Source organism: Vanacampus margaritifer, chromosome 3 (genome assembly GCF_051991255.1).
Source record: "Vanacampus margaritifer isolate UIUO_Vmar chromosome 3, RoL_Vmar_1.0, whole genome shotgun sequence".
Classification (NCBI taxonomy): Eukaryota; Metazoa; Chordata; class Actinopteri; order Syngnathiformes; family Syngnathidae; genus Vanacampus; species Vanacampus margaritifer.
This window is the reverse complement of record NC_135434.1, coordinates 26,302,587-26,320,251: the sequence shown is the minus strand read 5'-3', so window position 1 is coordinate 26,320,251 and position 17,665 is coordinate 26,302,587. Positions and strand designations below refer to the sequence as shown.

The 17,665-nt window shown below is 40.1% G+C and overlaps 1 protein-coding gene across 4 annotated transcripts in view; it reads left to right on the top strand.

Moving 5' to 3' along the window:
• Positions 1-17,665, top strand: part of unc5db (unc-5 netrin receptor Db) — a 309,582-nt gene that overhangs the window by 223,753 nt on the left and 68,164 nt on the right. For all 4 annotated transcript variants that reach the window (XM_077561281.1, XM_077561283.1, XM_077561280.1 and 1 more), the window contains one exon: positions 8,299-8,383. In XM_077561281.1, coding sequence (XP_077417407.1) covers positions 8,299-8,383 — 85 coding nt within the window. The remainder of the gene's footprint in view (positions 1-8,298; positions 8,384-17,665) is intronic.

The window sequence follows — 17,665 nt, the reverse complement described above, 5'->3', positions numbered from 1 at the left end:
ATTATTTTTGAAAAATAAATCTCATAGTTATGTTAGTAACAACCAAATAAATAATATATATTTTTAAAGCCTTAAGAAGCTGAAAATGAAAAATTATATAGGGTTGGTCTTGCCTTGGTGGCAATAACAGCCTCCACATTTCGTAAAAGCTTTCCTCAAATATTTTTGAAAGTGTATTTTGGGAATTTGTTTGCCTCGTAAGCTACACAATTAAGATCTAAACGCAACTGGACTACTGTAAGTGGTACAACCTGTGCAATTTTAATGCCCATGCCAATGTTGGAACGGATGTGCCGTCACCACGTTGACAGGCCATCATTTGACCCATTAGTTACTATTGAGTGATACACCAGATCGCTTCCTTATGGATTTAAATCTGCCGTCGAGACTCGGATATGTATTTATCATTATTATTTATCTAACTGGAAATTATATAACCTGATTCGACAGACACGCTTCCGGCTTGCATACAATGGGAAATAACTTATGTGCGCGTACAACACCTCGGTCCTTCCATCAGTATTGACTGTGAAGAGTTGCGAGAATGACTCAGATTCATCAAAAAATGCCAAATTGTATTAAAGGAGATGGCTAAGCCCAGGTGGCTTTCAATATGTCACGCTCTTAAAATAATTGCCTATGTCGTTTTTTTTTTTCAAAAACTATTTTATTGCTTAAATCATCTCCTCATTATGCAAATGATCTTTTTTTGTGTGTTTTCTGAAACATATGAAAAAAATGGCATTATTTTAAGAAGGCGTCAACATGGTGATGTCACGGCTTCGCTCCTTGCTGGCAAGTTTGGCCGCGAGCAATAGCTGTCATGGCGTCTCGACAAATACGTTCTGGTAGCTATTATAAGCTTGATTTGAAGTTAAAGTACAACCGATTATCACAACCACCTAAATGGGATGAAATTTGTTCTCCGCATTTGACCCATCCCTTTAGGGAGCTGTGAGCAGCCGCAGGGGCAGCACTCGGGAATCATTTGGTGGTCTAACCCCCTAATTCCAACCCTTAATGCTGAGTGACAAGCAGGGAGGCAAATGGGTCCCATTTTTACAGTCTTTGGTATGACCCGGCCAGGGATTGAACCCACTAACTCCTAGTCTCAGGGTAGACGCTCTAACACTAGGCCACTGATCTGGTACAATTTAACCTAATACAACCAGTGTAACAAAAAAACACGTTTGAATTAGGGGTAGGACGATACGGGTAAATCACGATTCGATACTGTGATGATATATGGCCCACAATAACAGTAACATCACGGTCTCTACGATACTCGATATATTGTCAGAAATTTTCCCAAAGACATAGCACGATATCCAGTATGTGTAGTAAACTTGCCGACTATCCTTTGCCAATAGTGTCTAGACACCAGTTCTTCGCCACTGCTTCTGCATCCTTTACCACCCTTTAGGGATTAGCGCCCCCACAAACTAATTTTATCAAGATTAAGTACTGACGGTGACAGCATAGGATCACAGAAGTCACGGTTCGGATTGGATCACGGATTTGAGTCACAGATCTAATTGTTTTTTAGATCAGAAAACAAAACAAGATACGGTGACAGCAAAGGATCACAAAAGTCACGGTTCGGATTGCATCACGGATTTGAGTCACAGATCTAATTGTTTTTTAGATCAGAAAACAAAACAAGATAATTGGTTTATTTTATAAAACACTTTTGCCCATTAAATAATAATAATTTAAAAAATCAACTCAAAATGTCCAATTTGGTCGCATAGGATTTAGGAACACAACTTAAATTGCAATAAGAGACAGATGCATTCTTATTTGGCCCATATATAAAATAACAAGGTATTAATGGCTTAAAGTTGTTTTCCTCAAATCTAAATGTCAATATTTGACATTTTGAGTTGAATGGTTTTATTTATTTATTGTTTTATAAAAAAAATATGAAGACAAAGTTCTATTATCTTTTTTTGAAAAAATATATATAATAATAAAAAAGACAAAGTGCAATGTAAGGCACATTCCATACCTTTAAACATGGAGAGTGAATTACAAAGTAGCGTAGGCCCAGGATATTGAAAAAGTAAAGAAAGAAAACCAGGTAGGTGTCACTCATTGTTGCCAGCCCTTTTTTGCACTTCAGGGCCACCGTACCAGCCAGGCATTAATGCGAACATTAGCTGCTTGCCACTAACGTCGGAGACGTGCAGCGTATGTATCATACAATGACGGTGAAATTAACTAGTGGTTTCTTAGCATCCTGAAGTAGCGATTTAATATACTTTTGGGATGGCATTGTGAAAATGTTGGTAGAAAATATGTAATTTAAATCAAAACTTTGACATGTAAGCCAACACGAAAAAGCAAGTCAAGCTAGCGGTCACGTCGCTGCGCAGGCCGACTTCAAAGTAAAAGCCCGCCAAGGCAATTGCGTTGGCATTAATGTATTGTTTGGTAAAGCTTTATTTTTGAAGTTAGCCTTGGTGTAGGCGGTGTGTTACGTTGAGTATGTTTCCAGCTTCATTGACATGTCTGAATGATGGGGTAAATCCATTATGTGCGTTGCGCTGGTGTGCCGTCATAAAATATCGATACTGCCGTTAGTGTATTGATATATTCATTGCAACAGAGAGCAGAACAATATATTGCAATATCGATTTTTTTCCCCCTCCCCTAGTTTGGATGCAGATTTTCTTAACTCATTCAAACCCATAATTTTTTTTATAATGTGTCCTTCACTCCTTCACTCCAAAAAACTATTTATATGTTGTTGTTGTTTTTAGCTATACAGAAGACTTTGATACAGCTTCTGGTCTGAAAAGGTCGCTTAAAGCAATAGTAGTTGTACAAAAAACGACCAGCAGGTGGCAGCAGAGTATAAGAGATCAGCCAGGGCCATGTTGTGACAAGCTCTTTTTCCAGTGTTTTCAACAAGTTTGTGAATAATGATGGAACTTAGCTATATTCTAATGCTAATTGCTGCAAAACGGAAACATATATTTTTTTCCTGATGACAGAAGAGACTCTAATCTTTATTTTAGTAGGTTCCGTGTTTTTATAGTAATAGAACACACTATTCTGTGAGCCTTCCAAAATCAGTCAAATCCAGTAAAACAGTTGGGAGCGAAGGGGTTTCTTCAGTGAAAATGCCTGGGAGTATAAACTATATATATACTTCTGAGCAACACAGGTACACTTTAAAAGGTGTATCTTTTACTAATAAATTGTAGGGCAGGAGTCTCAAACTCACGACCCGGGAGTCACTTGATGATATTTTGCAAAACCTGCCATGAAGAAAAAGGTTGGCGTTAAGAACAAAAAATTTCAAGAAAAACAGGAGACTGAATGTATTTTTTTGTCGAGCACAAGGGATCTATCTTGGAAACCTTCATATTCTTTTTGAATATCAATAACATTGTTCCTTACAAAGCCACAATCTGAGGAAATTTTAAGATCACTTAAGAATTGGAGCATGTGCATAACTAAAAAGGATGCAGAAAAGCAGGGCCTTATATTCCCATACTTTAATACAAATAAATCACTGATGCACAATATTTATGCAGGATGAGCAGCTCGTATTGTCAGGTTACGTTTGAATTTCTTACAAGAATTTATGCTAACTTGCTAAAATCAACTTTTATATGGAGAGTTTTGTCATTGAATTCACTTTCCTTTAGGTTACCTGAGGAGCTTATTTTCATTTCTCACTATGCTTCTGTCATCGTAATGTGTAAAGCAGTTTTCTGCAATATGGTTTATTTTCTTCAGCATGGACACTTTTCCAACAGCATGGCATTTTTTTGTGTGGCGGCAGGACTGTGTTGTCAATTACTGGTTTGTTGCACACCCAGAAGTGATCTGATGACTACTCTCATGGAGGATCAAAATGAATCAATTGTTTACACATATTTGTCTGATTCCGACAGACAATGTTTGCAACAAAATTTCTGCAAGACATTGTTTCATCAGACTGTCTTGAATATGTGTTTATCCTTATTTAAGTCTCTGTGGGGATATCTACACTTTATATTAAAGGAGTCCTCTCAAAAGGACCAAACTTTCTGAGACAAAAGCCGCCACATGTAACAGTTCAACAGCCTCTTATAATCTGCGCTTAAACTAAATGAATTAACCTTTCTTTTCAGAACTTTGGCAGTAAAATCAATGGTAGGGTCAATTTAATTATCTCAAATGATTGTGCCTTTGACATATGCGTTCTGGTTATTTTGAATAAATATAAACAAGAAAACGGTAGGAATAGGTACCATGCTTAGGAAATGTGTTCTTGGTATTTGGTATTTCTCTGTTGTACTGTAAAATGTTTATTTTCTGATATACTTCATACCATTTGATAACCTGTCAATTTCACTTTTAAATCATACTCAATTTAGACGTGACATGCATTTATGGGATGAGCAACACAACTGTATGTTGCACAATTGTAATGTGCCAGACATCTTATTTGCTATTGCTATTGCCTGAAGGTCATGTTCTATGAAATGGAGCATGTCAGAGACAAACCAGTCGCCTTCTCAGGAAGAGCGTACCATGCAGCAGGCCTTGTGTTCTGTCAAACTACCCTTCACCGTCATCATGCTCTGGGGTCTGCAACACATGCACTAGAACAGGGATGGAAAGCTTAAATGATGGAGGAGTGCATTTTTTTTTTGTCAGTGCTACCAAGGGGCTACATGGGACTGCACTTTCTAATCATGAAATGCCTTTTGATATTTGATATAAGACCAAAATGTGTGCATGTCTTTTACTGTAGAGGTGGGTAATATTCTGGGGAGGAAAACTTGGTAAATTTGCAAGTTTATTAAGTGGCAGATTTGCGAGTTTATAAACTGGCAAATTTGCAAGAAAAAATTCAAAAACATAAAACAAATACACGTAGCGGGGCTATCGTCTAATGTGAGGATTTGTTGGTGGTTAATGGGACACTGTTTATAAAATGAAAAGGATGGAGAAAAGGATGGAGATTCATTCAAATCTTAACTTTACTTATCATACACGGCAGCTAGAGCGACGACACTTCCTGATCCCCTATCAGCTGACTAACATGAATCAATCAGAAGCTAGCATACTTTAGGTAAATGCAAGTGAATGATAGAGAGCAGCGGATTTGACACATCAACTTAGCTACTTGTACATAAAAATAACAAAATGTATGAATGTGTAAATGATAATTTTGGAAACATAAATGTACAAGTAAATATATTTAATATTAACAAATTAACTTAAATGCTTGATCCTCAGGGTGTGCACCTTCGCAAAGCGAGGCGTCTTTGTCGCTGACCGTACCCAACGCTTCAAAGAGTGTATTTCTCCTAAGTTTGTGAGTTTTTTCCCCCAGAAATCTGCCACTTTATAAACATGCAAATTAACAAGCTTTTTCTCACAAATTTGCCAAATTTACGCACTTTATAAAGTGCCAAATTTGCGAGTTTTTTTCTCAGAATATTGCCCCCACCCTCTAAAATATATATATATATTTATACGTGGTCCTAATACGCCGTCGTATACAGGGTTTGAATAAACAAATCAATAACCACATACTGTTACTTTTTACTTTGGTTCAAAGGGCACTCATACGTGGACATTAACATTTCAAGATAACACAAAACTGCTAAACAGCAAACTAATAGTGTATAAAGTGCAAAAACTTACTGTGTGTTTTTCCTCTCCAAAGATCAACTGACTCAAAGATGTAGGTCTTCTTGATTATTTTTGATGGTGAGCATTGCAACAACAATCAATCAATGAAGCTCCATTACCAAATCCTTAGCATTAAATGTATGGACTACTTGGTCTAATATTGAGCCATATTAAATGTGATTTCCACTGGGCTTACCTGTCGACGTGCTGCTGGAACCTGCCTCTGCAACTTGGGCCCCCTTCCTCCACTAAAAAGCTTGGTCATTTTTGCACATTTGGTTGCACTTTCATTAAGCATTATAATTTTCTTGCATCTTATTTTTCGGCACCAACCATTTCTTTCTCACCTGCCTTCTTTCTTTTTGACATTTTTCTCCCTCGCCATATCCTGCTAGTAGCAAGCTCGTACAACTAAGGAAGGCGGGGGGCTAGTGCGGCTCATGCGCTCCTGTGGGTTGATGAGCTTGTGCGCTAGTGTTTGTAGTTAATTGGCTGTTTATTATTGGTCACAAAGCGACAATCCGACAAAGCATAAACGGTCAGTTGGTCACGCATTGCTGTGAGTTTGTGTTTGACGCTGACTTGGACGAATCACTCCGCCAGGCGTCAGCCGTGTGTGTGCTCTTCGCAAGTGGCGGCCAGCGAGCTCGGCTGCGCGGCCGTTGGGGACTTGTTGTGGCTTTCGCGTCTAGGCAAGTCAGCCTGTGTTTATAAGTAGTGGGCTGGCTATACATATATTTCCTTAAAATATTTATATGTGTATTGTAAAACACAAGGGGCGCATAACAATAATAATAATAATAATAAAAACGGACCGCCGACGTTGAGAATTTTTCCCAAATCCCTAATGGCCAGTCAGCCCCTGCTCACGCCACTGGTGTCGATCTTTTTTCTTTTTCGATTTTCTTAAAAAAAAAAAACTTTTTTTTTTTTTGGGGTGGCCTGGCTCACCAGCTCTCCGGACCGGCGGCCCACCGGGGAGATCCCCGGTACCCCCGAAGGCCAGTCCGCCCCTGACCACGAGTGCTGTCTCTTGTGTGGTTGTGGCCCTGGTGTAAAAAACTAACAAACAAAAAACGCTGTTGTTTGTTTACTTTCAATTTTAGATGGACTACAAGAATAATTCTGGCAGCTTCAGTAAATATCTCATTTTTCATTTTGTGCAACGTGTTAAGTGACAACTTGGGTTGAAATCCTTACAGGCAGAGAGCGTCTCTAAGCAAACCAGGCTCATTGGTGTATCTATAAATTACGTGAACAGACAATCTGCTTCCCAGTTCTCCTAAAAAACACAATTCTCTTGATCAAATTTTATCTTCGCACTGCTTTATGCCATTGCCTCACTACTTTCCAAAACAGCGTCATCAATCATTCTCTCTGATAGAGATCTGGTGCAAAAGTAAGCTGCATCTGCCATCTAGCATTGAATGGTGTTATTACAAATCACAATGGATCTTTTACAGTTGAGGAAAATAAAAAAATATAAATTCCGTCCGTCCGTCCGTCTTCTTCCGCTTATCCGGGGTCAGGTCGCGGGGGCAGCAGCTTTAGCAGGGAAGCCCAGACTTCCCTCTCCCCAGCCACTTCAGCCAGCTCATTCGACGGGACCCCAAGGCGTTCCCAGGACAGCCGAGAGACATAGTCTCTCCAGCGTGTCCTGGGTCGTCCCCGGGGCCTCCTGCCGGTAGGACATGCCCGGAACACCTCCCCAGGGAGGCGTCCAGGAGGCATCCGAACCAGATGCCCGAGCCACCTCAACTGGTTCCTCTCAACGTGGAGGAGCAGCGACTCGACGCTGAGTCCCTCTCGGATGACCGAGCTTCTCACCCTATCTCTAAGGGAGAGCCCGGCTACCCTGCGGAGGAAACTCATTTCGGCCGCTTGTATCCGGGATCTTGTTCTTTCGGTCACGACCCACAGCTCGTGACCATAGGTGAGGGTAGGAACGTAGATCGACCGGTAAATCGAGAGCTTTGCCTTTCGGCTCAGCTCCTTCTTCACCACAACGGACCGATACAGCGTCCGCATCACTGCAGACGCTGCACCGATCCGCCTGTCGATCTCCCGCTCTAACCTACCCCCACTCGTGAACAAGACCCCAAGATACTTGAACTCCTCCACTTGGGGCAGGACCTCCTCCCCGACCCGGAGAGGGCACTCCACCCTTTTCCGACTGAGGACCATGGTCTCGGATTTAGAGGTGCTGATACTCATCCCAACCGCTTCACACTCGGCTGCGAACCGCTCCAGTGAGAGCTGGAGGTCACAGCTTGATGAAGCCAACAGCACCACATCATCTGCAAAAAGCAGAGATGCAATGCTGAGGCCACCAAACCGGACCCCCTCAACGCCTCGGCTACGCCTAGAAATTCTGTCCATAAAAGTTATGAACAGAATCGGTGACAAAGGGCAACCTTGGCGGAGTCCAACCCTCACCGGAAACAAATTTGACTTACTGCCGGCAATGCGGACCAGACTCTGTCATCGGTCGTCATGGTTGCAATATTTAGTTTTTATGTTTCAGTTTTTTCTTTCATAACCTATAGGATATTCTTAAAATATCCTCATGCTTGTGTACAACAATCTCTAAATGTGTATGTTGCGCAACACTAACAGGCTGGTGGAGTTGTTGCTTTTGACACCCTAATGCATGTTTTCCAGGAGTCAGCTTGCTGGTGCCTCATGGAGCCGTGGCTGAAAATATGTCCTGGGAGATGTACATGGTGATCAGTCTGGGAGAGGCCAGGTGAGGACAACCAAATAAATTTTCCAGCATCTGTTTGTTTGTCATAAGTCTTTCTATCACGTCATCTATATTCCCAAGCTTTTCATCTTTACACCTGTTCACCACTATGACAAGCCCCTTACTCACTGGCCATCGAAACTGGTTTACTTTGGATTTAGCCTTTTTAAGGACTTGCTGTCTTGTTCCAATATAATATCAGATGCTTAACAGAAAAGGAACACTGTCAACTGAGTGTGGCTGATCCAAGATTCACTATGGCTCTTTTGTTGAAAGAAAATGTTGCTATTGTGCTGATGTTGTGACACATCTCATTATCTTAACGGGCCAAGTTGCATCCGCTTTGTGAATGAATACTTTGGGGACAACATTGTCCTGCTTCAGAGAGTCTCATACACATGCAATAATAATAATAAAAAATATAATAATAATAATAATAAAGTTACATCTGCGTCAATTAGCACCATCACAGTTTTTACCGCACGTCTGGTAATTACAAATTAAGGAATTCACTGAGGGGTAGTGTGTTTAAATTTCAGTTTTAGTCCAGTTTCAATCACGCTTGTTAGTTTTTATCCTAGTTAGTCAACTTCATCCCAATTTTATTTAGTCAATTTTTAGTCGACTATAAATCTAGCATTTTAGTCTTTATGTTAGTCCAAGAAAACATAATTTTATCCGTCTAGTTGTAGTCAACAAAAACTGTCAACCCTTAGTCAGGACAATCATTTTATTCCTATATTTTAAAGTCAGCAGATAATGTTGAACATTGCAGATCTAAAACTATTTCACATAAAATGTTCTCTCATCTTTTTGATGAAGAACAACTTCACACACAATTATAGTATATCAACAAGTGGCTTCTATGGCTCCATGCTATGAGCTAGTGAATTAGTTAGCATTAGTTAGTGGTCGGATTAACATTGTTGTTGGAACGTTATAGCCGTTGGAGTAATGTTACGTTACTTTTTTTTTTTAAACGTTTGACCCTGAATCCACCTTCTGTCTGTCCCATGTTGCACTCGCAAGCTGTTGACAGGACAGTGTCACAGGGACAGATTAGCAGAGACAAGGTTTTACAAAATTGTTTATTTATTTATTTTTATCTCATTTTTGTTCATGAACTAAAATGTTCATAGATTTTAGTCCAGTTTTTATTAAGTGAAGTACATTTTTGTCTCGACTTTATTAGTCAATGAAAGTACATACTGATTTAGTCCCAGTTATTGTTTATTAATGAGGGTTTTGGTCTAGTTTAGTCTGGTTTTCGTCTGGTGAAAATAGTGCGTTGACAAAATTATTTTTGTTTTTGTTGACGAAATTAACACTACTGAGGGTGAGACGATTATGCATGAAACATGAGCAAACAATGCGCACTCAAGTAGCACTTTCTTTCAATAACAGTAATAATGTTAATAAATTAAAAAAAATTGATTTGTAGTATATAAGAACAACAATTGACCAGAATAGGCTATTCACTATTCATCATGAAACTACTGACATATACAATACAGTTACATGGTCATCAGATAAATCAATAACGAGTTATATTATATTGGGTAAACACTCAGAAGAAAAAAAGTGTGTGACCTTCCCCTTGGCCATCCTCGCATTGCTGTCTTTACTGCCAGGCTGCGTGGCTGCATGACAGATGGACCCAGCAAGCACTCCACCCTCCCTCTCCTGTTCCCTATAGGAGAGTGAATATGCGTGCTTACTTGACGAAGCCCCTCACCGGTGGGGCTTTGCACATTGATGTCTTGGCTGCTGTTGAGAAACTTCTCATTCAAGTCTTTCATTTATCCCACTAACTTGCAGGAAGTAAAATCAAACCTTCAATCCTCCAATGCCATTCTTATCCTATCCACTTGGCTGAGAGTCAATATGTCGTTATGTGCTCCACTCGATACAGTATGAACAGTGTGACACTCCGGGAGTGAGTCATGACCTTGGAAGCTTGTTTAAGCGATAATGAATGCAATGATGAATAGAGTGCGCTGTTCTGATGGACACGCACGGCAGAATAGAAGGCCTCGCCATCCCTTGAGGTCTTTCATCTGGGCAGTGCACAAGTTATGTATTCTGATTACAGCTTCGTAATGACCCTTGGATGGACTGAGCGTCTTTCTGGGGGCGGTTGTACACTCTTCCCTGTGAAGAAACAGGTGGGCCTTCTGATGTGTTTTTGTTTATTCAGTGTTCCATTTGAGCAAAAGAAAGAGACCGACATCCATACTGGGTTGAGGGTAGGGTGACTAAATTTTTATTTCCCCAAAAACTTTAACATTAAGGCTAGGTTCACACTGCAGGTCTTAATACTCAATTCCAATTTTTGGGTGAAATCGGATTTTTGGGGGAGTAAGTATTCACATTACATGTTAATTGTGTGAACTATATGCGTCCACAAAGTGTGCAGACGCATATGCATGCACAGAAGTAGGGACCAGTGTGTCAGAGCCACCGACTTTTCTGAGACCGTCGTCGGGGCTCATATTTTTATCATCTCGTATCTACAGAGGAGTGATGCAAGAGGAGGTAGGAATAATATTTTGTGAAAATGAGCTGAGCCTTTTAGCTCATTTGCTCCCAAAAACTCAACTCAACTCAACTCAACTTTACTTATTTAGCACTTTAAAACAAGCATTGCTGTATACAAAATGCTGTACATAGAACAGAAATCCGTCATTGCAGTAAAGATAAGTAAAACAACAAAACAAACATTGTAAGTAAGTATACAAGTAAATAAAATTTACATCAATAAATTAATAAGTAGGTAAGGGAATAAGGGAATAAATAAATAAATGCATGCCCTGCGATTGGCTGGCAACCAGTTCAGGGTGTACACCGCCTACTGCCCGAAGCCAGCTGGGATAGGCTTCAGCGCCCCCCACGACTATTGTGAGCGGTTAAGAAAATGGATGGATAAATGAATGCAATAAAATAAACATCAAATTCATAACACAAAATAAAGAGACAACACAAATCACTGAAACAATGCTAAGTCTCATGGTGAAGAATACAGACGGGTTGGGCAAAAAAAAATCAGATTTGGGTCACTTTTGCCTGCAGTGTGAACGTAATCTAGTACAACAATTTTACCGTATGCCTCCCCTGTATGGGTAGAGAATAATACACAAAACATAACTCTCTCTTAAGTCTTACTTGACAGTTAAATAAATAATATGTTTTGCTGAGGCAATCATATATATATATATATATATATATATATATATATATTCCCTCTCAGCCAGTTTCACTGAAGCAACCCTCTTTGCTCCCGGCTGTGTTACTGGATTTTGACTGATTTTGAAAGGCCCACAGAAAATAGTTTTTTATTCCTATAAAAACATGCAACCAACCAAAAGAAAGAATACAGTCTCTTATTTCATCTTGAAAATAAAAGTGTAGTATTTATCTGTTTCTGTTTTGCAGTAATTAGCATTAGAATATAGCCCTCTGGTTTGGCAGCGCAGAGCTAAAGTGAGCTAAAGTTCTCGGCCGCTAACTAGTGTTGTTCCGATACTGGTATCGGCACAGGCCCCGATACTGCATTAAAACAGTGGTATCGGTGAGTACTAACAAGTATCATGCCGATACCATTAATTCTGACGCTAATATAGGACTTTGGGTGCAGCATCTTGTGTCTTGCTCATGCACGATGTTTACTGATGTGTGTCTTGTTCACTTCATGCCGAGCTAAGATATCCTATTGGCCCTTGAATGCTCTGAACCAATGGCAGGACAGCTTTTTCATCCATCCATCCATCTGTCCATCCATTTTCTTAACCGCTTGTCCTCACAAGGGTCGCGGGAGTTGCTGGAGCCTATCCCAGCTGGCTTCGGGCAGTAGGCGAGAACCTGAACTGGTTGCTAGCCAATCGCAGCAGCTTTTTCATGCTTTTTCTTTCTTCTTTTCCCTACACCTCTCACGATTGACTCCAGTCCACTGTCTATCAGTTGCGCTAACACATTTGTCGTGCAATGAAAACCGGACATTTTCATGAATTTATAAAACCCCACCAGATGCCTGGACAGGATGTAAAAGAGTGGAGATGACCAGGCAAAAGAGGACCTTTGGTCGCCCTAGTAAGTAACTGTAACTTAGAATGGGTATCAGTCATCACCTCTCTTCATGTACCTTTGGAAATATTTGACGAGTTGTTTCTTAATTAACATGAAGAATAACAGCTCTCGGGGACTGTCAATATTCAATGTTAAGTCACTCACTTGTGCAGCATTTTCCCTGTAGATGGTGTTGTTAAAATATATGGTACATGAAGGACTAACGCTGATCGTCTTCTATCCTGGCAGCGTCAAGCATGTGTTCTCTCTCTTCACCTTTTAAACACAAAATATTTGGGACATCGAATGAACAATATGTTTAAGCCCTGGATATGTTTTATACGTGCTTATTTTCCCTGTCACTGTGTGAGTTGAAAAATGTTTAGTGGAGCCCTCGCTGTGGTCTGTTGTGCTTTTCATCTGGCTGGCTGTCAATCACTCACTGTCTACATTCTAACATGCCAGCACGACAAAGAATTACTTCACTTCTGTGTCCGGCCGGCTCCTATCTCTGCCCAACTGACTTCTCCACATAGACCGATTCCCATTAAGGCTTATTTTCAAGATGTATTCTCAAAGCTTTTCAAATGCTGTCCTAAACCTTTTGAAGGTGCAGTTTTGCTTAGGTCAGACACACTTCCCTTGCAGCCAAGGTTTTATGAATGCATTGTGTTGTAAGATAAATCTTTCACACTACTAAGGCAGACAGCGCTTTGTTCTGGCCAGAAAAGAGCTTCAGAAGAGGAAAGTGGTTTATGTGAGTGTTTTTTGCAACGTTTATTTGACGTATAGTGCACTCAGTTATGTATTTTTGTCTCCATGCCTTCTGGTCTGATAGGATAAAATGTTCAACTGAAATATATGTCTGTGACCATATGTGCACCAGTGACAAAGTTTGGCAAGGCCGTTTGCCAGACCTGCCTCACACATACACATTTAGGTGTATGCACTTGCTATAGTAGCTATACTTAAATCTGATTTAGACATATTTCATAAATGTTGGTGGTATCCACCAGGCAGTTTGAAACTTGAGTACTACATAAAAGGTTTTCTTCTCTCTTCCAAAACAAGCTATTGTAAATGTAATCGAAATCCTAACCAGAAAGAACAATAGCACTTAAGATGCTGAATGTGTTCCAGGTATTTACATCTTCTTTTGATACACATCATAGAACATTATTTGTCATCGCTGGAACAGATAAAATAGTCTGACATTAATGTTAATTAGTATTTTGTTGCAAATATGCAGTTGCATTGAGCCTGTGACCTGGCACCAAATATTAACATTTTTCTTTTATGATGATTTTCTAGGCTTTCACTGCAGCATATTACAGTTGGACTTTTTTGTTTTTGTTTTTTTACTTGAAGACAGAATATTACTATAGAATTCATTTTGCTGAATATTAAGAGTTTTAAAGGAAGCCATGTAAGCCCAAATCAGGACATAACCTCCGGTGAGTTTAACAGATTAGCTTGTATGTTGTCATGTCTGGGAAGATCTGGTTTTGGTTGAGGGCCCCTGCATTTTGGGTCCTCCACTTCACACGCCGACAGACACCACGCCGCTCCGTGACCAGACCGTAACAAAATGATCCCACCATAAACAGACCCAGCGGACCAAGAGGCAGGTACCGTTCCAGTTTCGGCGGTGCGCATGCAGCGCCCGCTTCCAGTTTCCGGCGGCGCGTGTGGAGCGCCCGTTGCCAGTAATGGCGGCGCTCGTGCAGCGCCCGTTGCCGATGTTCTGGTGGCGCCCGTGTAGCGCCTGTTGCCAGTTTTTACGGCGGCGCTGATTGCAGCGCCCGTTGCCCATGTTCTGGCGGCGCTTGCGTAGCGCCCGTTGCCAGTTTTTACGGCGGCGCTGGTTGAGCGCCCGCTTCCAGTTCTGTCATGTCTGGGAAGATCTGGTTTTGGTTGAGGGTCCCGATTGGTCCTGAGTGGGTTCCAGCCCTTCCGCGGGTTGACCAATCCGGGCCATCAGCCACTTGTGCCTGGCCCCAGGTGTGGCGTGTTACCCAATTAGTGTGGGTGTATTTAGTTCCCGGGGGGTGATCAGTCGGCGTGGGATCATTGCCGCTTGTCACGGTCACCCCTGGAGTTTTTTCTGTCACTTTGATTTTGTATCTTTCAGTTTGTTGTTTAGTTAGCATTAACCAGTACCCTGGTTAGTGTTTTCTGTAAAATAAAGCATGCCAGTCTCGCCCGCACTCCTGCTGTGGTTCTCCTGCCTCCCTGCATTTTGGGTCCTCCACTTCACACGCCGACAGACACCACGCCGCTCCGTGACCAGACCGTAACATATGTTTGGAATCATGGGCAGATACTTTCTTTCTGGATTATTGACCTTTCTGTAATGGGTCACCTTTTCTTTTTCTCCTTAGTCCGTGAAACATAGTCCCTGGATTTGTGAGGCTCATCTTTCTCTTCTTTTCAGCAAATCCCAGTTTAGGCCTCCTGTTGCTAATGCAGGGTATAACTTTAACATTGGCTCCCTCCATGTTAGGTCACTGCCTACATTCATAAGGCAAGCACACATTTCTAAGTCATCTCTTAAGTTAATTTGTTTTGTTTTATTTTTACTTTGATAGTATTAACTAGAATAACGTCTATGGTGATTGTCAATTTTGACCATTACATAAATTAAGTTGGCAAGTCTTTTTGTGTGTACAACTTTAATACAAATATAGAATGAAAAGCACAACAAGTATATACAAATATGTTAATGTAGATTTCCAAACAAATAACCAAGAAAGCAAATCAAACCAAAATAAATTAACTACTGAACCACATTTGCTAATTAGATTGTGGTAAGCAGTTCAGTTATGTATTTCATTGTGGCAACCATGGCAGGTTTCCTCCTGAGAAAATAAAACAATTTCATACATGATGTTAGTCCAGTGAGGACTACATGTTTGTCTTGTTTTTTCTCTAGAATGCTGTTTGCAGTTTTGGCTGTGTAAATCTGTATATTCCACGCATAGCTTGGCCTTATTTTTATGCCGTGCTTGTCCGCACATGTATTGCCGGGAAATTTCCACATAAGGAGAACAAAACACTCATTTACTGTCACCTAATGACTCTGGGTTGCACCCATCTCTCCAAGACATCCCTGATGGGAGCAAGCTTGTCAGATTTTGCTCCTCTATGGCTTTTTGTCAAATCTGAGGACTCTTGTTATCATTCGATGGGTCACACTGCTGTTAGAACAGAGATTTTCCATTGTGTATGTTTTTGTTTCCACTTCAGTGCATAGGACCAAATTGCACCAAATGTCTGGCTTAGCTTCACAGTTTCTTGTTTTGTCACCCATAGGTAGCTCTCTGGCGTTCATGTTAGTTACACTGATAAAATTGTCTTCACAGACAAAACACAATTTTGAAACTGAGTGTTGACATTCAGTGCTGTATACTTTTTTGAAAAATGTATGTATTAGGACACTACTTTTTTGCTCACATTTAGTGGATGCTAGCATGTGCTGTGCAAGTGTGCGTTAGTAAAACCTCACTTCGGAGCTTTCACATTGCAGAAAGGGACATTAGAAATTTTAAGAAAAAAATACTGTAAAATAAGAAAATTATTACTTCAAACAAGCACAATTATCTGCCAACGGAACAAGAAACTTTTACTTAAATTTACCTGTAAGATTTCTAAAAATAAGAAAATAATACTAGGCCCATATCATCCTGAGCGGTCTTGAAAATAGTATTTTTAGACAAAAAAAAGGAATATTGACTTTTTTCAAGCTGTAAGATATAGAACTATTTTCTTGAAATACATGCATATTCATTTACAGTTGTTCATCTTAGCTTGAGTGTCAAGCAAGGAGAAAATATGTCCTATTTTTAATTGTCTTTGATATGACCCAGCCAGGGATTGAACACACGTAAATATAATGAAACAAACAAATAGATTTTATTTATTTATTTTTATTTTTTTGCTTACAATAATGACAGGGTTATTCCTGTGTACAAAATTCATTTATTTGCTCACAACCTCCAGCCTGAGTGACTGATAATGAATGAATGCTTTAACATGATAATAGTCATATTCTTATTGGAACTATTATTCTTATTATTGAAACATGGAATTATTATATGTTGCCTGTAAAAAATGAAAGCGAGTCAGTTGAATGCATGCACGTCATGGCGCATGGTCAGGATTAGGGATGTTCAATACCACTTTTTTCCCGACCCATACGCAACTCTTAAATAGTCACCAACTCACCGCTACTGATACCAAATATCAATACCACTATTAAATAAAATTTCTCACCCATAAATGACAGATAATTTTAAAGAAAGATCTATGTATCCCAATATATTATTTTTCTTTAAAATTGCATGAAGTTAATGGCAACTTTGTATTCATATAATTTATAATTCTTGTCCCTTATCGTAAAACTGCCTCAATGGTATCGGTGAGTACCAATACCTTAAAGGATCTTTGTGCAGTTTGTCACTTTTTTACTTACGACTGCCACCTCTGGCCCAAAGTGTAGCTGCATTATCTGTGTCAGGCTCGTTCATGGTGCGCGTGCGAGGACGATCTTAAGTGCACGCCACATGCCCGCTACTCCGTGGGAACGCGCATGATGTCACCCTCCACCACTCCCCTCCCCAAAGAAACTGTCGAGTGTACAGAGTCCACACACTCTACCATAAAGGGAAGATAAAAGCTAATAGGTACAGACAGAGTAAAACAGTCAGGGCTCTTTGTACTCATCTGGGAATTGGTGGAGCATACATGATGTAGAAAAAGCTATAATATTACCTTTTTAAACAGCACAATGCACCTTTAAAATAAGACTAGTATTGGCAACAATACCGATACCTGGTATCGGTAATCACCCATCATAGTCAGAATGATACCACTTCTGCCTCAATTTGAGCCAGAAAATACAACTTATGAAACCCCAGCTCAGGGCCTTTGTTGTCGGTTAGTCATCTTAAAATGTTGGAAATGTTTGTTTTAAGCCTCACAGTACTTAAAATTGGCTGTTAACTCAATGTTAAGAATGCTTGATCAAATAAGATAATTAGGTAATAAGTATCTTAAAATAAGCAGAATGATCTTGTCTGACAATTTTATTTTAAGTAAGAATCACTTGTCAAAGCAAAATAAGCAAATGTAGGTTAAATTTAAGAAATTCTATGTTACTTTTTAAGATTTTGTTTTTTGCAGTGTAATAGAGGGTTAGTGGCCCGGGCGGTCAGCGGTCAGCAC